Source organism: Pipistrellus hanaki (genome assembly GCF_964339955.1).
Source record: "Pipistrellus hanaki genome assembly, chromosome: 7".
In the NCBI taxonomy this organism is placed as follows: domain Eukaryota; kingdom Metazoa; phylum Chordata; class Mammalia; order Chiroptera; family Vespertilionidae; genus Pipistrellus; species Pipistrellus hanaki.
The window spans coordinates 7,809,428-7,834,624 of NC_140509.1; the positions used below are offsets into that span (position 1 = coordinate 7,809,428).

At 44.9% G+C, this 25,197-nt stretch overlaps 1 protein-coding gene across 1 annotated transcript; it reads right to left on the bottom strand.

The window, feature by feature from the left end:
- Positions 1–6: 6 nt before the first annotated feature.
- Positions 7–25,132, bottom strand: TMEM217 (transmembrane protein 217). Its single transcript, XM_084890074.1, has 2 exons — positions 25,042–25,132; positions 7–620 (listed from the first exon to the last, which is right to left on the bottom strand). Exon 2 carries the CDS (start codon positions 607–609, stop codon positions 40–42), a length of 570 nt encoding a protein of 189 aa, XP_084746200.1. The 5' UTR covers positions 610–620; positions 25,042–25,132; the 3' UTR covers positions 7–39.
- Between the last annotated feature and the right edge of the window lie 65 nt (positions 25,133–25,197).

A 25,197-nucleotide genomic window follows, 5' to 3' on the forward strand; every position in this document is an offset into this window, starting at 1 on the left:
CTTCTCAAGAGAGAAAAGGGCCAAGGTTATCCATTCATTCTAGTGGCGGATGTGGCTGATTATCTTTGATTTCCGCCGTGTGAAGCCTTGCTTGCTTGTAGAAATCCGCCTGGTGTAGGAAATGATAGTGCCCTGGCTATTACTTTTGTAGATTATCTGGGCATAAGTCATGACAAAGAAGATCCAGAAACAGTGCATGAGTATACGGGACACCAAGCCAAACCAGCGCATGACTCTCACGTCTTCAACGCCCGGGTTATTGGTGGTCATGACTTGTAGTAAAATGTTCAGGGCTTCATAGAAAAAGATCCAGATGACGTAGATTACCATGCCCTTGTATTTCTGGGCATATACTGAGTATATGAGCAAGAGGCTAATGATGATGGTGATGCAAGACAGGAAGATAACGACATTGAAACCCCAACAGGCGATGAAGTAACGTATTAGGGGGCGTATACTCTCGTCCACTGAGTTAATCTCAGTGCAATTGCTGTTCATTAAGTACTTCTGTTCGAAGATGAGGTACATGTTGGTGGCTATGATGGTAAAGGCCCCTGACAACACGGTGCCCATTTTGGCGGTCATCCCACACCAGTGTTTCGGTTTCATGTCGAGATTTCCTGTGAAGACAAACAATATAAGGGAGAATTCTGGTCCCTGTCAATGTGGCAAGTTATCAGGGTTTCTGCCTCCTTTCCCAAAGGAAAAATGACAAAGAAAAGTATGGAAACCAGGAAGTAACAACTCTGGGCAGATAGGAGACAATTTAAAATTGATTGGAGTGTCAAAGGGGAAGAGGGAGGATGCAGTCTGGCAGCAAAGAGCAGGTAAATTAGAGAAGTGCTTCTCAACCTTAAAATCACCAAAAGTACCCAGGCCCAGGTGCTACCCCAGACCAATTAGAACATTCGCTGGTGAGACCCAGATACCAGCATTTTCCAAAACTTCCTCGTGATTTTCAGATGTAGCCAGGATTGGGAAACACAGAGCCAAAAAAGATAGCTTGGCAGGGGCAAACATTGCTGGTCCCTGAGGGGGAAAATTGGCTGCACGTGGCCAACCTTCCCCCTCAGGAGAAAAATCAGGATAGCACAGTATCCATCCTGGGGGGAGACATTGATGAAAACAGGTGGCTGTGAGCAATTACTCCTCCACTACATAGCAAAACTTAAGGAATACAAAGTAAAGTGTACTTTAAGAGAAATTCAGAGCCTTAGGATAGAATAGCCCTAAGGAAAAAAAAAGAGCAATAATTAGCTAAGTGTCTAACTCAAGAAGTTAGGGAGAAAACCAACCATAAGAACAACAAAAAATAGGACGAAGAAAATAAATAGAACAGAAATCAATAAAAAATAGAGGGATTTCTGATTGGTTAGGTTATTGGGGACAATTGACTGCTAAAAAACAACTAAAAATATTGAATAAAATAGATTTAAAATAGTCTCAGAAGCACAGAAATACTGTCAGGGCAGGAGGTAAGAGGTCAGAGGCCAAGGTCTATAAGAGTTTAAGAGCTGGGCCTGGCCGATATGGCTCAATGGTTAATCATTGACCTATGAACCAGGAGGTTACAGTTCAATTCCTGGTGAGGGCACATGCCCAGATTGTGGGCTCGATCCCCAGTAAGGGGCGTGCAGGAAGCAGCCAATCAATGATGCTCTCTCATCACTGATTTTCTATTTCTCTCTCTCCCTCTGAAACCAATAAAAATATAAACAACAACAACAATAACAAAAAGAACTGGGATAGGTATACAAGCATGAAAGTTAATTTTGCTCTGAGGATATTTGCCAATCTGGCAAAAGTTGAATTTCATTTATGAGAAAGCTTCGTGGAGTGAGAAGAATTAAATAAAAACTCAGGGTCCACACCAAGAAGGGGAGTGTATTAGAAGACCTTCCCTTTTTAGTCGAAGGGCTATGACTAAAGATGAATCAGAAGTAACTTGCCTCTACAACTTTCTCTCAAGAGATTCCATGGAAAGTTAACTTAGTATACTGAATGTATGGGGGGAAAACTCTTCTCAAGACACTGTTACCATAGCTAGTCTTTTGTCTGATTTGTAGCCCAAATTACATTTAAAAAGACCACACACATTTTTTAACTCATAAAATTAAAGTAGTCCTGAACTAGAAGTGTCTCTAAATAGCCGACAGAAGCAAACTCAAATCCTTTGTGTTGGTACTCAAAGAATCTCCATCAGTCATTTTTCAGGGACAATGACTAATATACAGTAAAAAATAACCAAGCATCCAAGGAACAAGGTGCTGTAAGTGAGAACCAGAAGAAATAACAAACAGTAGAAACAGAACTGCAAGAATACCAAATTATGAGAAAACTGGCCCGATGCATGAAATTTGTGCAAGAGCAGGCCTTCCTCCCCCCAGCTTCCCTCTGGCACCCGGACCGGGGTTCCCTCACAGCCTCAGCTTCATCTAGAAGGTCGTCCAGAAGACATCCAGTCTAATTAGCATATTATTCTTTTATTATTATAGATTATGACTACTACTTTTTTTGCATTATTTAAATTTTTATTTTATTTTTAATTGTGGTAAAATACACATAATTTTAGCATCTTAACTGTTTTTTATTTAAAAATATGTTCTTATTGATTTTAAAGAGAGAGAAAGGGAGAGGGAGAGAGAGAAACATGAGAGGAAAATATAACATTAACTGTCTGCCTCCTGCATGCCCCCTGCTGGGGATTGAGCCCAAAACCCAGGCATGTGCCCTGATCAGGAATCAAACCAGTTACCTCTTGGCGCATAGGTCAACAATCACTAAGCCACACTGGCAAGGCTACCACATTTTAAGTGTACAGTTTAATAATGTTAATTATATTGATACTAGAGGCCAGGTGCACAAAATTCATGCCCTGGGGGGTTCCTTCAGCCTGGCCTATGCCCTCTCACAGTCCAGGAGCCCTCGGGAAATGTCCACTGATGGCTTAGAAACCATCAGTTAGACATCCTTAGCGTTGCCTCGTGGGCAAGAGAGGCTCCTGCCACAGTCGCTTTGCTCACCAGCTGTGAGCCTGGCTCAGGGCTTCTGGCTGAGCAGCGCTTCCCCTGTGGGAGCACACTGACCACCAGGGGGCAGCTCCTGCATTGAGCTCCTGCTCCCTATAGCAACTGGTCCAAACATACATATTAAAACAATTTTGCCTCCATTTGGGTCCTTTGAACTGTTCAAACTCAACATGTCCTGAACTGAGCTTACAATTTTTCCCATCCCCACTCCAACCTGCTGCTATTCCATGTTTCTTATTTCAGTAAATATTATCAATACCCATTTCCCCATGTTCTTTCCTCTCTCCCATCCCCTACGTCCAAAATCACTCACTGGTTTTCATCTACTCTTCTCCCTTATGAATCAGTCATTATTTTTCCCATCTTCACTGCCATTGTCATCATTTAATTGCCATTATGTCTCTTCAGGGTTACTGCAACTAATACTTCTTGTAAAATTATAGTTTTCATACATCCATGAATGATAATATAGCCAAGTTGGGAGTTTGGAAAGGCAGAGGGTATGTGTATAGAGGATAAGAAGTTCTCATTCATCATGATGGGAAGTCAGTCAGTAGATAATGTCTAAAAATGATTATGAAATATAGAAAAGTATATAATTTAGAGATAAAAAGGTAACTCAGAAGGGTAATAGAAGAACTGAAAATGGTTGCCTGTGGAAAGTATAACTAGGGGTAGAGAGAGGAGCCTTTAAATATCATTATTATACACACACAATTTTAACAAAAACAAATTTATGAAAATATATTATTTCGTGAGTTCCTAATAAATGAAGATCATTTAATTAATCCCATTGGCTGACTTTATGCTGGTGTAGCTTTCTTTTACACAGTATCTCCTTAGCCTCAGAAATGGTTAAGGCTGGAAACCTGGAAAGATAGCTGGATAACTCTGCCCTGTGTTAAACCAAGAGCTAAGAGTGTTATCATAACAGTAGTTGGTGATAAGTGTAGTCTTTTTTATTTATTTGTGAAATTTCCTAAAAATGACATTATTTCAAATATTTTGCAGCTAGAAGTGATTCTGATTCCATCTTCGAATATTTACATTTGGGCTTCTTCACCGCCTACTGATGGCTTTCCCAGAGTGAATGTCCCCAAAGGAGTGAGTCAGTGGAAGCTATATGGTCTTTCCTTAACCTGAGAAGTCCCACTGCATTGCTTTTATTGCACTGATTCTTCAGCCACCAAGGACAGCCCATATTCAAGCAGCAGACAATGAGATTCTCCCTTTTGTGGGAGGAGTGTTAAAGAATTTGCTGAGCTGCCTAGGATTCTGGTTATTTCAGTGGTCATGAAACTAAGTTCCCACATTTGCCAAGTTGCTCAAGAAAGCAAAAGTGATCTGTTAACATAAAAATAAAAAGTCTTTCAAAGTGAGAGGCAACAAGCATCTATTGAGATCAATAAGAACAGCTACTTGGGGCACACTAATTCAGGCAGAAGCCCCCGTTTTAACATTCCAAATATTTGAGGCATAGAAGTGCATAGCAGCTCCAGCTCCATTTTAAATATATTTTATTGATTTTTTACAGAGAGGAAGTGAGAGAGATAGAGAGCTAGAAACATCGATGAGAGAGAAACATCGACCAGCTGCCTCCTGCACACCCCCTAAAGGGGATGTGCCCGCAACCAACGTGCATGCCCCTGACCAGAATCGAACCTAGGACCTTTCAGTCCGCAGACCAATGCTCTACCACTGAGCCAAACCGGTTTCGGCTCCAGCTCCATTTTAAAGTGGCTCATTAATGAACTGGCATTCCCCACCTCCCCTCCAATATTCCCCTTGGCTAAAACCACGGGTGCTCTATGTACCCTACATCCATCATTGATTATTTTATGGTCAGCTCTCTATCATGATTACAAATCAGAAGAGGCAGGATCTCATGCAGCCATTAGCAAATGTGGATGTGACAGAGTTAGACCAGTTAATAACCAGAAAAAGAAAAAATCACAAGTCTGTATTAAGTACTTCAATAAAGAATGGTTTGAGGATAAATAAGCTGCTATGTTTATTCCCACAATCAGATTTTAAATGGTTGTTAAAATAACTAGCAACACACAACAATATGGATGAATCTTAGCAATGTACTAATAAGTGAAAAAAGAAGATGATACAGTTAAAAACAACCTTAGATACGTATTAAACACACATGCACACTTTTTAGGGCTAAATATAGATGTAATAAAACTATAAAAATCTTTCTATATAAAAGCCCAGGGTCCAAATGGCAGAATGACCAGTTGACCAGTCGTGACCACCAGGGGGCAGACGCTCAATGCAGAAGCTGCCCCCCTGGTGGTCAGTGGGTTCCCACAGTGGGAGCACCACTCAGCTGACCAAGATGAGCAGCGCTCCCACAGTTGGCTGATCCCTGCAGACCATGTCCCCCACCAGTGCACAAAAGCTACAAAAGGAAAGTAAAGAAATGATGAAGTTAGAATTCTGGGTGATGATCACCTTGGGCCAGGGGAGGAAGTGAGATAGGTTGGGCAGACAGTCTGAACCGAATTACTGACAATATCCTCATTTCATTTTGGGTAAAGAATTTGAGAGTAGCTATTACATTATTAAAAATAACTGATACTGCCCTTGCCAGTGTGGCTCAGTTGGTTGAGCATCATCCTGTGCACCAAAAGGTCATGTCTGTCAGCACCTCCATGATGGCATGGGAGAGGGGCTGGTCCTGTTCCTGGCACTAGGTTCTACATCTGGAATCTGAGGCACCTCTGAGAGCCAGAGGAGCCCCAGGAAAAACAGAGGTTGGATCTCCTTCTAACCTGGCAGTATCAGGCCAATTTAATTAGTTGTTTTTGTTTTTGTTTTGTTTTTTTAATCAATCTTTATTGTTCATATTATTACAAAGGTTCCTCATTTCTTCCCCCCTCCACCAGGTTCCCACCCCACCTTCTGCCCTCTTCCCCTCCCCCATTGTCCTCATCCATAGGTGCACAGTTTATGTTCAGTCTCTTCCTCCCTCCCTTTCCCCGATAGTAAATCCCTTTTCAGATAGTAAATCAGTTACTTAGCATTTTCTCATATCAATAATACCTCCACATGCCCAATGATACACCACACAAAAGACATTTCCAAATAGGTCAACCAGCCTCATCCAGGCCCTGCACAAGGCACTCACAGATCAACACCCCAGCCCTATACTAACTCAACATATCCAGATCTAAGCCTTCATCACTTGATTCAGCAGACCCTCAAGTTCCCACAAAAGTTTCCAGCCATGTCTGAGAGGCAGCCTTGGGGCGGGGGTAGGCGAGGAGAGAGCTGTTCCGGGCCTGGCTGCTCCTGGTCTGGCCTCTGTTGCTCTGGTCCGTTCCACAACCAACTGCTCTGGGTCTGGCCACTGTCGCTCCCGACCTGGTTGCTCCGGGCCTGGCCACACCCAACACAGCTGCTCTGGGCCCTGCTGCTCCGGACCCGGCAGCTCCGGGCCTGGCCGCTCCCAGCCTGGCAGCCGCTGCTCTGGGCCTGGCCACACCCGACCCGGCTGCTCTGGGCCCGGCTGCTCCGGGCCCGGCCGCTCCCAGCCTGGCCGCACCCGACTTGGCTGCTCCGGGCCTGGCCGCTCCCAGCCTGGCAGCCACTGCTCTGGGCCTGGCCGCACCCGACCCGGCTGCTCTGGGCCCGGCTGCTCTGGGCCCGGCCGCTCCGGGCCTGGCCGCTCCCAGCCTGGCAGCTGCTGCTCCGGACCTGGCCGCACCTGACCCAGCTGCTCTGGGCCCGGCTGCCCCGGGCCCGGCCGCTCCGAGCCTGGCCGCTCCCGGCCTAGATGCTCTGGGCTTGGCTACTGCTGTTCTGGGTCTGGCTGCTCCCGACCCGGCTGCTCTGGGCCCGGCTTCTCTGGGCCTGGCCACTCCGGGTCTAGTTGTTTGTTTTTTAATGAAAATGGTTACTCTGTATATATACAAGCTTGAGTTCTTATAGACATAACTTCTACAGTTTCTTATAAAACATCCATCCACTTAAAAGAAAGCTACTAAGATCATTTATGTGTTCTCACACCCTTTTCCTTGACATGTTTCTTAAAAAAAAAAAGTAAGATCTGACTCAGTCCTCTTCCTTCAGGAGTTAGAGAGAAATTCTATCCCTTGCTGGAGTCATACAGAACTCCCAAGTCCAGCAAATCTTGGAATCCTAGGAAAGGGTTTGAGCTTCGTGTTGGTGTTATCACAAAAGTTTCACGTTCAAGCCTCAGTTGTCCTACAGCTTAGCCCCAAAGGCAATGGTTTATAGCTCAGTTAACCCATGAAGCTAACCCATTACACATCCTGTCCCTCCAGACTCTTGGAGGGACTCAGACACAGGTCCCAATGTGGACAGAACCAGATACCTCTCCATTCCCTCAAGGGCAGGAAAATCCCACTTGCTGTAGGGGTTGGGATCCATTTCCTTCTCCCTCAACTTTTTAAGTCAACACCCTCCCACTCACCCACATAATCTAGACCTCTGCTTAAAGAGCCTAGATTGCCCAAAACTCAAAATGGATAAACGACTTATAAATGTAATTGGAAAACCATAAAATGGAAGAGATGGGCGGTCCTTTTATAGCTACACAGAGAAAATGCCTGTCATGCTTTGATAGTGAATCAACAAGCAGGGAAACCAGCCCCAATTCTGGATGAGGTCATCGTGACAGTAAATCTCATTGCTGAGTACAAAGTCCTCCTGATCAGACTCTGATCCAGCTTTCCTGGGGCGTCTCTCAGCATTGCTTCTCGTGTCTACAATGTTCTCACTTGCTCAAACTTTTTTTCTCCTTTTCTCTAGCTGGTTTACCCCTACTCATCCCTCAATGTCATTTGAATCCTCAAAAAGGTGTCAGGGCTTTACGTTGGCATTTGTAATTCTCTTGGCCTCTGTAATTCCAGGTGGGGGTGTGCCAGGAAGCTCCTCTCCATGTTTGTCTCTATCACAGGAAGGAAACCATTTTTCCAGAACCCACAGCAGTCTTCCCCTCAGCACTCATTGGTTAGAACTGGACCATGTGGCCACCCAGAGCTGCAGGGGAGGCTGGGGAAGCAAGTTCCCAGCAAAGCAAAGTAGGCTTGCCATGTGGTTTAGACAGATCATGATTTATGCCCAGACTGGGAACACAGTTGCCTCACCTCTCTAAAAAATGAGTCCCCTTAACAAGGAAGGCGGGAGGAAATGGCTACTAAAGTCTACCATAGAGATCTTGTCCCATTAACTATCCCTTCTGCTTCATTTAACATGGCAGGGACTCCTATTTTCTGTTTGCCCCTCTTCCACAGACACACAACTGTGAGGTATACATGTGGTTGGCCATATGTTTGCCTTTCCCAGATTCCCTTGAAACTGAGTGTGGCCATGTGACCAATTTTTAAGGATGAGTTGAAAGGGGAAGAAATAAATATAACCACCAAGGATTATGTAGAAAGTCATACCTTCCCTTGCCCTCATCCCAATGGCTAAAATGTGGATGTGGTGGGAAGCCATGTTGGACCAACTGGGCGAGGACATGATGGGGCATAGAGACAAGGAGCCCAGGCCCCTGAAAATTTCACAGAGCACAGCTGCTACTCCAGCTTCAGCTGCTACATGAGAAAAACTTAAACTTCTATTATGTTTAAAGCACTGTTATTTTATAGCCACACTTATTCCTAACAAACAGAACTCCCTCCAATGCTCTGACTATACACATGCTAAAGTCTCTCCCACCTCAAACAATCTCTCCCTTGACCCTGTTTTCTTCCAATTTCCAGTCCATTTTTCTGTTAGAGCAAGCAATAGATACCAACTCTTGGCTGATTTAAGCAGAAAAGATTTGTGACAAGGGCTAGAGACATATTATTTATTGCCACAATAATGCCACATAAGCAACCACAAAAAAAACTCAGTGGCATCTAACATGAATATATTTAGTTCACAAGTCTGGGTTTCAGCTTCTGTGGGGCTGCTTTGAACTGGGCTGATTTCAGTTGGATTTAACTCAAATGTCTGGAGTCAACTCTTCGTTGGCTAGAGAGCTCTGTTGATTTTGGCTGAGCTCACCATATATCTGAAGCTCATTTGGCTGTTGGCTGACTAGGATGGCCTCTGCTGGGGTTATTCTGCCACATGGCTCTCATCATTCAACAGGCTAGCCAAGACATGTTCTGAAGACAATGGCAGAGGACAGCAGTGAGAGTACTACAGATTGAATGTGTGTTTCCCCAAAATTCAGATGTTGAAAACTTAATACCGAAGGTGATGGTATTAGAAGGTGGGGCCTTTGGGAAATGATTAGATCATGAGGGTGGAGCCCTCCTGAGTGAAATTAGTGTCTTTATAAAAGAGGTCCCGGAGAGATCTCCTGCTCCCTCCACTATATGAGAATACAGTGAGAAGTCAGCAGTCTGCAACATGGAAGAGAGCCTTTATCTTATTTTTAAAAATATTATTTTTATTGATTTCAGAGAGGAAGGGAGAAGGAGAGATAGAAACATCAATGATGAGAGAAAATCAGTGATCGGCTGCCTCCTGCACACCACCTATTTGGGATTGAGCCTGAAACCTGGGCATGTGCCCTTGACCAGAATTGAACCCAGGATCTTTCATTCTGCAGACTGATGCTCTATCTATTGAGTCAAACCAGCTAGGGCTGGAAGAGAGCCTTAATGAGAACCCAACCATATTGGCATTCTGATCTTGGACTTCCAGCCTCCATATTTCTGTGGTTTATAAGCCACCCAGTCAGTGGTATTTTGCAGTAACAGCCCAAAGGGACTAAGACAAAGAGCAAGCCCAATCACACAAGTGCTTTTCATACCTTAGTTTGTGTAAATAAATGGATATTTACTAACATCCATTGACCAAAACAAGTCACAAGGGTGAGTTCAGAATCAATATGGGAAGGTCTGACAAGATAACGGATGTAGGGAGAGGTGAAGAATTGAGGCCATTAATGCACTCAATCTACCACACCACATTCAGAGATTTTGCTTATGGGATAGTAGCCAACATCACACCACAGAGCTGGGCCACTGAAGACACTGTTACTGCACTGATGAGTATTTGATGCCATGGTTACAGAGTGGCCTTTTAGTACCAGGGTTTTGCTGCCATGACTGGCACTGTCCATCAAAAGAATGGATTTTTTTTTCTACTTCTGCTTCTGCTACTTTGCATTACAAGCTCCTCCTGATTCAAAGTCTACGTTGGGCAGATTTTATTAGCAGAGCCTATGACACATGCACATGACTTAGTTCACAAGGGAGGGTGGGAAAGTGGGAAAGGATCTGGTATATTTATCTAGAATACTGGGAGGTGGGCTCTGCTTCCCACAAGGTTTCATACAGGGGAAAATTGTCCACACATGGGAAAGGGACTTATGTCATGAGTTGCTAAAACACACACACACACACACACACACACACACACACGCAAAACAACACACACACAAAAAAAAAAAGGAGGAAGAGGAAGAGGAGTGGAGGGAGAGGAATATGCTATTCTCATTCTCTTCACAGCTAAGCTTCTTAAATACTCCTAGCTCATTTTCCTCCTCTGTTTCACTTCTGTAATAATTAATGCCACACTAATAATGTAAAACTCAGTGGTTTACAACCCAACCATCTGCTTTTCTTGCTTATGCTTGTTTCTAGGCTTCCATTGGGCATTTGTCTGCTTCACTCTTCTCTTGTCCTCCTTAGACCAGCAGCCTCCCCCCCGCCCCCAGGGTATGTTCTTCTCATGGTGAATAATAGGAGTACAAGAGATGAGTGGAATATCACGTTTGTTCACATTCCATTGTTCATAAGTCTAACAGGGAATATAATCCATCCATCTTCATGTACTGCAAGGTTGTCATGTGGCGAGAAGGAGTGAAAACCTGAGAAGAATAATCCAGGCTACCACAACTCTTCATTGGCTCTGACTCCACTGAGCCATTTGGGTCAACAATAACCCAATTGCCAAATCAAACAGACAGTTTTCTGTTTGGGGAGTCTGTTAAAGCTGAAATTCCATAACATAATAAAGTAGGTGTTAAAAGTTTGACAAATTAGAGGAGGATCCAAGATGGCTGCTCGGGTATACACCTAGCCGCAGCAGCTCACAACAATTTCAAAGGAATACAACTAAAATGTGGAGTGGACATTGCCCAGAGCTACAGGTAGTCGACTGACTGAAAACTCTACAATAGGAAGGAGGGAGAAAACCAGAAGGAAAATCAGAGGAGCTGAAAAAAAGCCTAAGGTACGGAGACATGCTGCGCGCTCGCACGCACACGCGCGCGGAGAGGTCGCAGCCGGAGAGGAGGAGAGGGCTGGGTGCTGCCTGGCGTTCCCTAGCAGGAAGGAAATAGAACCCCCAGCCTGGGCTGAACCCCCGAACCGGCAGCGCTGAGCCCCAAGTTATGTGCCAGACCCTGGGGACCCAGGCTCCGGCAGGGGGAGACAATCCCGGGGGACGGCAAAATGCGGGGCCCCCGGAGTCGCGCGCACATGGCGCGCAGAGGACTGAATGTTGACTCTGATGCTGGATTACCCTAGCTGGAAGAAACAAAGCCTCCGGCGGCAGCTCTGAGCCTCAGTCCAGACCTCCCCGAACTCCAGGTCTGGGCCAGTCCCTGGGGACCCAGGCTCGGGCAGGGGGAGACGGGGCTGTGAGGTGGAGTCCTGGGAGCGCGGCGAAAGGCCGAGCCCCCGGAGTCGCGCATACTGTGCGCAGAGGACAGTCTGTTGACTCTGATCCTGGACTCCCCTAGTGGGAGGGAGAAAGAAAGCTCCAGACTGGAGGAACGCCACGAGGAGCAGGAGCCCCTGCCGGACACCGGCCAGCCGGGCGCCAGCAAGGAGCCGGGCGACAGGGCCCCCAGTGGGGGAGGGTGCCCCTGAGCCTTCGACTGCTGAGCGCTGGCAACGGAGCCAAGGACGGGGGCTGCTTCCTGGGCGGCGCCGACCCCGGCAACAGGCTGGAGCAGCGCGGGAGCCCGCGGAGAACAAAGGGGTGCCACAGGCCAACCTGCTGAGCTCCCAGGACAAGGAGGAAGAAACCAAAGAAGTTCTCAATGTGAAGAAATCAAGTGAGAGCAAATGATAGTAAAATTACTTAAGAAAGAATACAAAGAAGATCTTGAAAAATCAAAGACTAAGTCAGAACTCAACGCACCAGCCAACATTGCAACATAAATGCGTTTTGTTGTTTTTTTTAAAAAAAAGAAGAGAAAAAGGGACAGAATGTTGGAACAGCGGCGACCAGGCCTAGAGTGGCCAAGCACAAGGCAGTGGCAGCTGGGCCCGGAGCAGCAGTGGCCAGGCCCCAGAACAGCAGCAGCCAGAACAAGAGCATCAACGGCCAGCACTGGAGCAGCCAGACCTGGGGCAGTGGCAGCCAGGCCTGAGGCAGAGGCGGCCAAGCCCAGGGTGGCCAGTCCAGGAACACCCAGACACGGAGTGGCTGGGCCCGGAGAAGCCCGGCCCAGAGCAGCCGGGTTGGGAGCAGCCAGGCCCAGAACAGCAGTAGACAACCACGAAGAATCCAGGCTGGGAGCGGCCAGGCTCGGAGCAGCCGGGTCGGGTGCGGCCAGGCCCGGAGCAGCGGCGGCCAGGCTGGGAGCGGCCAGGCCCGGAGCAGCTGGGTCTGGTGTGGCCAGGCCTGGAGCAGCGGCTGCCAGGCTAGGAGCGGCCAGGCCCGGAGCAGCAGCTGCCAGGCTGGGAGCAGCCAGGTCCGGAGCAGCCGGGTCTGGTGTGACCAGGCCCGGAGCAGCGGCTGCCAGGCTGGGAGCGGCCAGGCCCAGAGCAGCAGCTGCCAGGCTGGGAGCGGCCAGGCCCGGAGCAGCCGGGTCTGGTGCGGCCAGGCCCGGAGCAGCGGCTGCCAGGCTGGGAGCGGCCAGGCCCGGAGCAGCCGGGTCGGGTGCGGCCAGGCCCGGAGCAGCGGCTGCCAGGCTGGGAGCGGCCAGGCCCGGAGCAGCCGGGTCTGGTGCGGCCAGGCCCGGAGCAGCGGCTGCCAGGCTGGGAGCGGCCAGGCCCGGAGCAGCAGCTGCCAGGCTGGGAGCGGCCAGGCCCGGAGCAGCCGGGTCTGGTGCGGCCAGGCCCGGAGCAGTGGCTGCCAGGCTGGGAGTGGCCAGGCCTGGAGAAGCAGCTGCCAGGCTGGGAGCGGCCAGGCCCGGAGCAGCCGGGTCTGGTGCGGCCAGGCCCGGAGCAGCGGCGGCCAGGCTGGGAGCGGCCAGGCCCGGAGCAGCCGGGTCTGGTGCGGCCAGGCCCGGAGCAGCGGCGGCCAGGCTGGGAGCGGCCAGGCCCGGAGCAGCCGGGTCTTGTGCGGCCAGGCCCGGAGCAGCGGCTGCCAGGCTGGGAGCGGCCAGGCCCGGAGCAGCCGGGTCTGGTGCGGCCAGGCCCGGAGCAGCGGCTGCCAGGCTGGGAGCGGCCAGGCCCGGAGCAGCCGGGTCTGGTGCGGCCAGGCCAGGAGCAGCGGCTGCCAGGCTGGGAGCGGCCAGGCCCGGAGCAGCCGGGTCTGGTGCGGCCAGGCCAGGAGCAATGGCTGCCAGGCTGGGAGCAGCCAGGCCCGGAGCAGCGGCTGTCAGGCTGGGAGCGGCCAGGCCCGGAGCGGCCGGGACCGGAGCAACCGGTCCCAGAGCAGCCGGGTCAGGTGTGGCCAGGCTTGTAGCAGCAACAGCCAAGTCCAGAGCAACTAGGTCGGGAGCGGCAGTGACCAGACCCGGAGCAGCTGGTTGTGGAACGAACCAGAGCAACAGAGGCCAGGCCCGGAGCAGCCAGGCCCGAAACAGCTCGCTCCTCGCCTGTACCTGCCCACGGCTGCCTCTCAGACATGGCTGGAAACTTTTGCGGGAACTTGAGGGTCTGCTGAATCAACTGATGAAGGCTTAGATCTGGATGTGTTGAGTTAGTATAGCGCTGGGGTGTTGATCTGTAAGTGCCTTGGGTGGGGCCTGGATGAGGCTGGTTGACCTATTTGAAAATGTCTTTTGTGTGAAGTGTATCATTGGGCATGTGGAGGTATTATTGATATGAGATAATGCTAAGTAACAGATTTACTATCTGAAAAGGGATTTACTATCGGGGAAAGGGAGGGAGGAAGAGACTGAACATAAACTGTGCACCTATGGATGAGGACAATGGGGGATGGGGAGGGGGCGGAGGGTGGGGTGGGAACCTGGTGGAGGGGGGAAGAAATGAGGAACCTTTGTAATAATATGAACAATAAAGATTGATTTAAAAAAAAAAAAAAAAAAAAAAAAAAAAAAAGTTTGACAAATTAGTTTACCTGCTTTTATTTATGTAGACACATTTGTGTAATTCAAATTAAGTATGTATGAAAAGTTTAATTTCACAGAAAAGTTTTCCATAGGTATTTACTGTAATTTTGAATTTTTGCTGATTAGGTCTAGTAAATGGATGCATTCACCAGTCACTGAGAGTAAACAAATGCACACAGCTGTGTGGCTTAGCACATGTGGCAACATCGGGAGCACATATTAAAGCTGCTGCAGAAAGTCACTCCACCAGAAAACAGAACCAATTACTGTGTAGTTTCGTGTCATCACCTGCTAATCATTCACCGAACACTGTTTACAAGCAGGGACTCCTCAATTTAAATATGTATGCTATAGTTGTAGATATGTAATATTTATGTATGTCGGTGCAATTACTACACGACTTTTTCCAACATATGGCCTATTCACTAAAGTTTGTTAAAAATAACAGTGAATGAATAACAACAACAACAAAACCCTGTTAATTTAATTATAAGCAAATTTTGTTAAAAGCATTTAAAAAATAACAGGGTATTAATTTTCGCATATGAAGAAATATGGACCAGAAATTTTGTTCATTAAATCCAAAGTTTGTTAAATTAAGGTCTGTAAAATCAAGGGTGTGTGCCTGGAATGTAAAGAGCCTCAATAAAAGCTAGTTGGATGGAAGCATTCATTTCTACTGAGAGTCTGTCAATGACCTGGTAAAGTGCTTTACTGAACTGAGGCGAACCTTAAGTGAAATCATAACAGTTTTTATAGCCTTTTATCATCTCCAGGTGTTCCCCTTCTTCCATTTGCCCAGTACCTTCCTCTTCTCTCTCCCTATCCTAGTATCAAAATCTGCTCCTAGACTTCTTTTATACCAAAGGAGCACAAAATCAAGAGATGGGAAACCTGGGTTCCGATCATCTTTGTTATTGACTAGCCTGACGGTCCTTGGACAATTTCTTCCTCCCTGAGCTGTAGACTCCTCATTTGTAAAACCACTTTGAATGTCCCTGCCAATTATTGAGGGACTCTGTAAGAATCTTTCTAGAAGGATGACACACGAGGATTCACAACAGAGAAGGAAAAATGGGTGGCTATGGGCCAGGGATGGAGGGAGACCAACTCTCCTAGAACTGCTACAACAAATTGCCACAAATTTGGTGGCATAAAACAACAGCAATGTGATCTCTCACAGTTCCGGAAGCAGGAATACCAAAATGGAAGTGTTGGCAGTGGTCACACTTCCTCTGAGGGCTTTCGAGGAGAATCTTTCCTTGACTCTTCTGGGTCCTGGTGGCTTCAGGCATTCCTTGGCTTGTGGCTTCATCACTCCCTCTGCCTCATGGTCACATTGCCTCCTCCTTTTCTGTCTGTGTCTGCTGTCTTATAAGGACACTTATCATTGGATTTATGGTCCACTGAGTAAACCAGGATGATCTCTTCTCAAAATTCTTAACTTAATTATATCTACAAAAACCCTTTTTCCAAATAAGGTAATATTCACATGTTTCAGGGATTTCAATGTGGACATATCTTATTTTGGGTGATCACCATTCGATCTACTATATACTTATTTGTACGTTTTGAATTAGTATCATGTACAAAGTTATGAAAAAAAGAAAGAATGGAAAGCAGGAAGGAAAAAAGAAAGACTTATATGTGACTGAACAGGTAATAAAATGTCTACTTTGCTGCCTCATGTTCAACCCAATTTTGTTCTTAAAGAACCTGGCATTGAAACAACTCCCCACCTCCTGCCCCAATTTTTATTTACTGTTGAAACCATGTTCTAGGAAATGAAAATGGAACTCTCATCCCAAGCAGGTGGAATAAGGAAGTAATAAAACCATTATGAAAAAAAACTGGGTTCTATTTTGCAAAGTTTAATATATATATATATTCCAGACCAGCAATTTCACTCCTAATGAATCAATATCCTAGAGAAACCTTTCTACTTGTCCACTTAACCAGGAGACATGGATACAACTGTTCATAGTAGCAGAGTCCACAGTAGCACAAAATGTGAAATAACTAAATGCCAATCAATAATAATATGGATAAATTGTGCTATTTAAAAAATGGAGAATTATATAGCAGTGAAATGACTGAACTATAGCTACACTCAATGGCATGGGTAAATCTCAACACCATAATGTTGGTTAAAAGAAACAAGCAATAGAAGGATAGATATAATATCATTAATATAAACAATATATTATTTATGGTTGTAAACATAGCTGAAAAAAACAAAGGAAAATAAGAGGATGAGGACATCCAAGATATTGGCAAAGTAGGTGGAAGATACCCTCACCTCCTCCTAGGAAAAAACTGAAATTACAACTAAATTATAGAACAATCATTCTGAATAACCAACTGAATATTAACTGAAGAGAAGTCTTATAACCAAGGTCTTACAGAAGAAGCCACGTTGAGACTGGTAAGAAGGGCAAAAAGGGCTGGCAGTGGCTGAGGCTCCAAAGTGACTGTGCAGCCTGGAAAGCTGCAGGGTGTTCCCCCTGAGAAGTAAGGGAGTCTCAAAGTAGGTTCCCAGCCCAGAGCAAAAGAGTTAAGAAGAAGCACCCACATAACATCTGGCTGTGAAAATCAGCAAGGATTCTGTCAGGGAGAGACAGAGGTTTGCTAGAGAAATAGGCACCTTTTTAAAAAACCAACACCAAAATTTTGTTCAAAGCCTCGGGCAGATTGATTAGGGTAAACCTTGGGGGACTGAGCCTGCAACTGAGGCATGTGCCCTTGACCAGAATTGAACCCAGGATCCTTCAGTCCACAGGCTGATGCTCTAGCCACTGAACCAAAGCAACCAGGGCATCTAGGTGCCTTAAAGCAGTGGTTTTAAAACTTTCCAACAAAACCTCTTTTTTTTTTTTTAATTGTTTTTTTTTTAATTTTTAATTTTTTATTTTTTTTAATATATTTTATTGGATTTTTTTTGCCCCCCTCCCTCCCTCCCACACATCCCCTCCCTCCCCAGAGTTTTGTGTCCATTGGTTGTACTTATATGCATGTATAAAAGTCCTTCGGTTGATCTATTATCTCCCCCAGATCTTCCTCCCCTCCCCACTGTAATTTGACAGTCTACTTGTTGATATACTGTCTCTATATCTATCTTTTGGTTCATCAGTTTATAATGCTCTTTATTATCCACAAATGAGTGAGGTCATGTGGTGTTTCTCTTTCATTGATTGGCTTATTTCACTCAGCATGATGTTCTCCAATTCCATCCAGTTTGCTGCAAATGATGAGAATTCCTTCTTTTTTATGGCCGCATAGTATTCCATTGTGTAGATGTACCATGGTTTTTGGATCCAATCATCTGCTGACGGACACTTAGGCTGTTTCCAAATTCTGGCTATTGTAGATTGTGCTGCTATGAACATAGGGGTGCATATATCCTTTCTGATTGGTGTTTCTAGTTTCTTGGGATATATTCCTAGAAGTGGGATTACTGGGTCAAATGGGAGTTCCATTTTCAATTTTTTGAGGAAACTCCACACTGTTCTCCACAGTGGTTGCACCAGTCTGCATTCCCACCAGCAGTGCACGAGGGTTCCTTTTTCTCCGCAACCTCGCCAACACTTGTCGTTTGTTGATTTGTTGATGTTGGCCATTCTGACAGGTGTGAGATGGTACCGCATTGTTGTTTTGATTTGCATCTCTCGGACAATTAGTGACTTTGAGCATGTTTTCATGTGCCTTTTGGCCTTCCTTCTGTCTTCTTTTGAAAATGTTCTATTTAGGTCCATTGCCCATTTTTTAATTGGATTATTTATCTTCCTTTTATTTAGTTGTATAAGCTGTTTGTAGATGTTGGAGATTAAACCTTTATCAGTGGTATCATTTGCAAATATGTTCTCCCACACTGTGGGCTTTCTTGTTGTTTTGTTGATGGTTTCTTTTGCTGTAAAAAAGCTTTTTATTTTGATGTAGTCCCATTTGTTTATTTTCTCTTTAGCTTCCATTGCCCTAGGGGTAGTATCAGTGAAGAAGTTCTTTTGGCATACGTCTGAGATTTTGCTGCCCCAACAAAACCTCTTATTAAGAAATATACTTTAATTACAACCAAGTACACATAGAAACACATGCACACAAATGTATAAGTGTATATAAAGTTGAAACAAAAATTTTACAGAACTATTCCTATTCATATGCATGCAACAACACTTTGATCTTTTCTATTCCTGTCTATCTTATTTCAATGAAGGTACCAGCCTTTAAATTTCATACAATTCTCCAATAGTTGACAAATTGTATTTTGAAAAAGGCTGCATTAGAGGAGATTTTGTGCATGGAAATTGGAAAAGAATGTTAACTGAGCACTGTTTGAAATAAAAATAACTGGGCACAACAATGGAAGAATATTAACATACTGAAAAACTCTATTGCATTTGAGTAAACTAAAGCTTCATTCATCAACAGAATGCTGAGTGAAGAAAGCCAGTTGCTGAAGCATATGTACAGTGTGATGCTATTTTAAAGTTTCAAAACATGAAAAACATGTTGTTTATGGATATGCACATATGTCATGAAAGTCTACAACATGCATGAGAATGCTAAGCACACAACTCAGGATTGTGGCTTCCACTGGAGAGAGGAGGGGAAGGGGATCAAGGAGAGGCAAAAGGGGACTTTAATTGTACCATAAGATTTTGTTTGTTTGTTAACCTTGTTTTTATATGTTATTTATTCTTTATTCTTTAGGGGTTGGCAAACTGCCACCTATGAGCCAAATCTGTTTTTGTTAGCTAAGAATGGTTTTTACATTAAAAAAATTTTTTTTATTGATTTTAAAGAGAGAGGAAGGGGTAGGAAGAAAGAGAGAGAGAGAGAGAGAGAGAGAGAGAGAGAGAGAGAGAGATTGACTAATTTGTTGTTCCACTTATTTATGCATTCACTAGAGGCCTGGTGCATGAATTTGTGCATGGGTGGGGTCCGGCCAGCCCACCTCAATGGGGCTTATGGGGCAGGGCCATCTTGGGGGAGGGGATGCAGGAGGTTGGCCTGCCACCCCCACCCCCAATCAGGGTGTGGGGCAATCCAAGGTGGGGCAGGATGGGGCATGGGCATTGGCTGGTCAGTCCTGCCCCCTGGCCAAACTCACAGTTGAGGGGACAACTTGCATATTAGCCTTTTATTATATAGGATTGGTTGCTTCTTGTATGTGCCCTGACCAGGGATTAAAACCTACAACTTTGGCATACTGGGAGAATCCTCTAACCAACTGAATTACCTGACCAGGGCTACATTTTTTTTTTATTGTTGAAAAAATTAAAAGATTTCATGAGATGTGAAAATTACATAAAATTTTGATGCCCACCAATAAAAGTTTTGTTGGAGTACAGCCACACTAGTTTATTTTCATATTGCTATGGTTGCTTTCATGCTTCAACAGCAGAGTTGAATAGTTGTATCAGAGATTGTAGAGTCTGCAAAGCTGATAATATTTACTGTCTGACCCTCTGGTTTGCCAGTTCCTGGTTTATTGTGTGACATAGTTCATAATAATAAGTAGTAGCATTAAAGAGAAATTCCAGAAATAAAAAGATGTAAAATTTGGTTGGTTTTTTTTTCCATGTTTTCTTCAAGTCTTTGACAAAAGCCATATATTTTTATTGAAATCAGGCAAAGACATTGTGCATTCTGCCCCCCCCCCATTCATCATCTCATAAACATTTTTGATGTGCTATGTAGCATTCAAATTTACATATTTTAATTGCATAGCATGGTTCAAGATTACAAACCACAAAGCATAATTTGTGAAACTATTGCCTCATGTTTAAACTTTTATATTCCTTTCAGTTTCCTCCTATTTATTATTGGTTACAAGGCAAGGAACATCTTTATACAGAGCTTCACCTGCCCTACTTTTGATTTATTTTCTTAGAATAAATTCATAAGAAAGAAAATTAAAAATATATACATATATATTTTTATTGATCTCAGAGAGGAAAGAGAGGGAAAGAGAGAGATAGGAACATCAATGATGAGAGAGAACCAATGATTAGCTGCCTCCTGCACACCCCCTACTGGGGATCAAGCCCACAACCCAGGCATGTGTCCCTGACTGGAATTGAACCCATGACCCTTCAGACCACAGACCGATGCTCTAGTCCCTGAGCCAAACTGGCTAGGGCAAGAAAAACAATTATTAATCTTCCCTCCACTCACTCTCATTCACAAGTCTAACCCCTCTCTCCTTCCTCTCTTTACTCCAATAACTTCTTGCTTCTTCAGTCTTTTCTTCTTCTTCTTCTTATCTCTTTATCTTCTATCATACAAGCAATCTCTCTCATTTGGCTCTTCCTGTTGTTTGCTTAACTTTCAAAAAAGCTCCCTTCTCTTAGATCCCAGATTGACTCATCCCTTGAGCTGTCCAACATTCTGCAGTGCTTTGTGAGAGCTGCTTCTTGCTCTACTGTCTTAATCCTTCCCTCTCATCACCAAATCCACTCCACTCCTTCGCTGAGGTTAGAGCCTGCCGGTAGCTAAGTAATTATTAGTAACAAGTCCAAAGGCTTTTTCTCAATTCTATCTTCCCCATGGAGCTCATGCTCTGAAATTTCCTCTCTACTGTTCTTCAGGCCTTTCTTTCTTTTCTGAAGGTCTTAGAACTGATCTCTTCCATAGAATTTTCTCTAAGAATTGGCATATACCCACTTCTTTTGAGTTCAGTTTGACCCACACATAGCTTATCCTTTTTACTCTGCTTTTCCTTAAACTAAGTTGCTTTACTCTCCTTTGAGTGAATGTGAAATTAAGGGAGGGAAAGTAAAAATTTGCAGGCAGATCACATTGAGAGTCTTAGATTTAAATTTTCAAAATAATGAAACCCTTGAGATAAATTCAAGGATTACAGGCCAGACTGTTCTAGTAACAAATGATCTACAAAGTGAGGTCCACAGAGCAGCAGGTCATTGTCACCTGGGAGCTTGTTAGAAATGCAAAATTTTAGGTTCCACCCAAAACCCACTGAGTCAGAATCTAGGCTTTTAACATGAGCTCCAGGTGACTGACATATATATTGAAGTCTGAGAATCACTTGTCCAGTGGTCCAGCCAACACCTGCCACTAGAGCCTCCATCAAAAATGTTCCAAGCACCACCTGGGAAGTTTACTGCTAGTGGGGCAGAGTTTGGTATGAGGGTGATCTGGTTGCCACACCCAACACCCTGTGATGAAGAGGGTTGACTGCACTGATCTCCTGGCCAGGTGGTGGCTTCTTTCCCTCATCATTCCAGGTACAGATTCATTCCTCTAAAGCTACAAAGGGGTTTGAAGAGGACAATCTTTCCCAAAAGAGGAAGACTATTCTTCAACCAAGAGTACAGACAAGCTTATAGAATCTTTGGTCAAGTGGACACATCCTACTGGAGAGTTAGAAAACATTTTCTGGCCGAAGCCGGTTTGGCTCAGCGGTAGAGCGTCGGTCTGCGGACTGAAAGGTCCCAGGTTCGATTCCGGTCAAGGGCATGTACATTGGTTGCAGGCATATCCCCAGTAGGGGGTGTGCAAGAGGCAGCTGGTCAATGTTTCTCTCTCATCGACGTTTCTAACTCTCTATCTCTCTCCCTTCCTTTCTGTAAAAAAATCAATAAAATATATTAAAAAAAGAAAAGAAAACATTTTCTGTAATCCTTTCCAACAAAAAAATGGGCACAAACAACATAAAACCAAAATATAACAATAATTTATACTCTCCATTATCTCACTCAATAAATATTAAGCATCTACTATATGTCAAGCACTATTCTAGGTATTGAGGTTATAGCAGAGAACAAAACAGACACAATCCCTGCATTAGTGAGTTCACATAGAGGATGGAGATGGACAACACACAAGTATGTAATATAGCAGGCAGTGGCAGTGCTTTAAGGAAAAATAGGGGAGCCCGCTATTGAAGATGGGTGGTCATGGAGGGCCTCCACAAGGTGAAGATATTTGGGGATATACCTGCATGAAATGAAATCATCCAGATACTTAGGAGAAGAGGAGGAGTTCCTACCTCATGGCTAACCAAAGGCCTTGAGGTAGGAACAGAGTTGCAGTGTTTAAGAAACAGCAAAAAGACCAATAAGTGAGGTTGGAGCAGACAGATTAAACAAGAAAGAGAGTGGAAGCAAATTACATAGGGTCTTTAAGGAGCTTAGATTATATATATATATAACAGAGAGGAAGGGAGAGGGATAGAGAGTTAGAAACATCCCTGAGAGAAAAACATCAATCAGCTGCCTCCTGCACACCCCCCACTGGGTATGTGCCTGCAACCAAGGTACATGCCCTTGACCGGAATCAAAGCTGGGACCCTTGAGTCTGCAGGCCGACACTCTATCCACTGAGCCAAACCTGTTAGGGCAGGAGCTTAGATTTTATGCTAAGTGTGATTTTATGTCACTTCAAAGTATTGCGCCTGGAGGAGTGATGTGCATTGACTGAGAATTTAAAAGGTTCTCTGGCTGCTGTGTGGGGAATAGACTAAGGGGGCAGGAGTGGAGGCAGGGAGGCTGCTGTCAGGGTGTTGGCTGGTTTAGATTTGGGAGGTCACAGTGGTGGTGAGAGAAGTCACAACAATCTCAACTTCCCTGATAAAGCCTATTTACTAAGTCATTGCTAGATGACTTGAGTGATTTTTAAAAAAATCTTGGATGCTAAACTGGCTTAGATGTCAAAAACAAAGAAGAGGAATAATAGGGTTTCTTTGGGTTGAATACTGTTAACATTATCCCCAGGGAATCTGCATTATTTAACGCATCACAAAACATTAAGAAAAGGGGATACTGTGAGACATTTTTGGGTACACAAATTATACTCTGCTTTCCACATGTGAAATAGCAAGTCAACGGGGAGCTCTGCTGGAACATTTGTAAAGCTGTGTGAGGAGGCCAGGAAGGGGCAGGTGACCTGCCACACCGACAAGTGTGAGAAGGCTTACATGGCGGGAGACAGTTCTGACGACACCTCTAAGATAATGAACTCTGAACTGCCAGTTGCAATTGAGGAAAGGAATCTAGATGTCTCTATAGATTATTCCGTCAAGATATCATCAGATCATGTAAAGCCAAAATGCCAGTAAATAAAGACAAAACATCTGCTTCAACAAAACCTCAGAAAACCCTTCTTGGAGTTCAGTGTGTGGCGCTGGTCACTGTATTGCAAGAAAAAGAACAGCTAAAAAAAGAGCTAAAATGATGAAACGATAAGATTAAAAGGCTAAGAGTTAAAAAAAAAAAAAAAAAAAAAAAGGATTGAATGCCCATAAAAGGTAACTATCTGAGAGGAGATGAAAGTCTATAAAAACACGTAAGGTCCAGGAAAAGTAAAAAAAGCCCTTTTCATACAATCCCATGATGGTGAAATTAGGGAGCAAAAGAAGCTGGGAAAGGTGGGTCATGCCTATGTAGAAAGAGGTTGTTGGAGGGCATCCAAGAGAAGGTCCTCTTTAGACAGGGGGTCCTTAAGTGTCCTCCAATATATGGAAGGACACGCGGTAGCTGTCAGCAGCGTGGAGGACAAGCCCCCTCCGCAGTCTTTTTTTTTTTTTTTTTTTTTAATATATTTTATTGATTTTTTTTGACCCCCTCCCTCCCTCCCACACATCCCCTCGCTCCCCAGAGTTTTGTGTCCATTGGTTGCACTTATATGCATGTATACAAGTCCTTCGTTGATCTATTTTCTCCCCCAGATCTTCCTCCCCTCCCCACTGTAATTTGACAGTCTACTTGTTTTTTTTTTTTATTTATTTATTTTTTACATATTTTCTTGATTTTTTTTTTATTGCCCCCCTCCCTCCCTCCCAAACGTCCCCTCCCTCCCCATAGTTTTATGTCCATTGCTTGTACTTATATGCATTTATACAAGTCCTTCGGTTGATCTATTATCTCCCCCTGATATCCCTACCCTCCCCACTGTAATTTGACAGTCTACTTGTTGATATACTGTCACTATATCTATCTTTTGTTGGGACAGAAACTACGCTGGACTGGTGGGTGCTTTCTGCTCACGCCCTAATCCCTGGACTATAACCACAGAAACTGAAAAAGAGCAAAAAAACCCCACAGTCACGGCATTCAAAGGATTCGAAATGTTAACATTAAATGGCATTCTGAGTCAAAACTGGACTTCAATTCAAGAGTGAAAGATTTATAATAGGCTAATAAGAGAAATTCTGTCTGTTTGGGGACATAGCCTTAATCTTGGTGATTCCTGACATGGAGATATAGGATATCCTCACAAGAAAGGTTACTCGGTAGTCTGAATCGGATGAATAAAATAAGAACATTTCCTGAATATTGTTGTCAGCATCTGGCTCTCATAGTCAGAAAGCGGCAGTTACTGGTTGAAACAGGTCGTAGATCATTTGAATTTCACTCCCAGCACAAGGCCTTCAATAGCGTTCAATTAACAGAGGGACTTGCGACCTAACCGTTACTCACGTGAACGGTTACCAGCCTCGGGCTATGGATCCTATGGGTTTTCCGTCACAGATTTAAACAAACAAACAAACAAACAAACAAACAAACAAACAAACAAAGCAAAACCCCAGCCAGCCAACCAGCCAACCAGCCAACCAACCAACCAGCCAACCAACCAACCAAATAAACAAAAAGTCCCGGGTTCAGAGGAAAAGGAAAAGTGGAGGCTAATAACCAGAGGTGTCTTAAGTTTTAGGCCAAGACTTATGCATATAATACATGTGCTCTCTTTTCCCAAACATGTTAGATGCAAGGACCTTGTTCCCCTCAAAAGAGCAGTGCCCCATCCGCCCCGTGGGTCCTTTACCGGCCTCCGCCCCTCTCTAGCGGTGAGGAGCTGTCCGCCCCGCCTCCCTGCCGTCCGGGCGCCGCCTTCCCGTCCACCTGTGTGCCCGGCCCCTGACGTCACGGCTCGGCTTCAGCGGCAGACAGGGTTCTGGCTCCTGATTGGCTCGTCCGACCG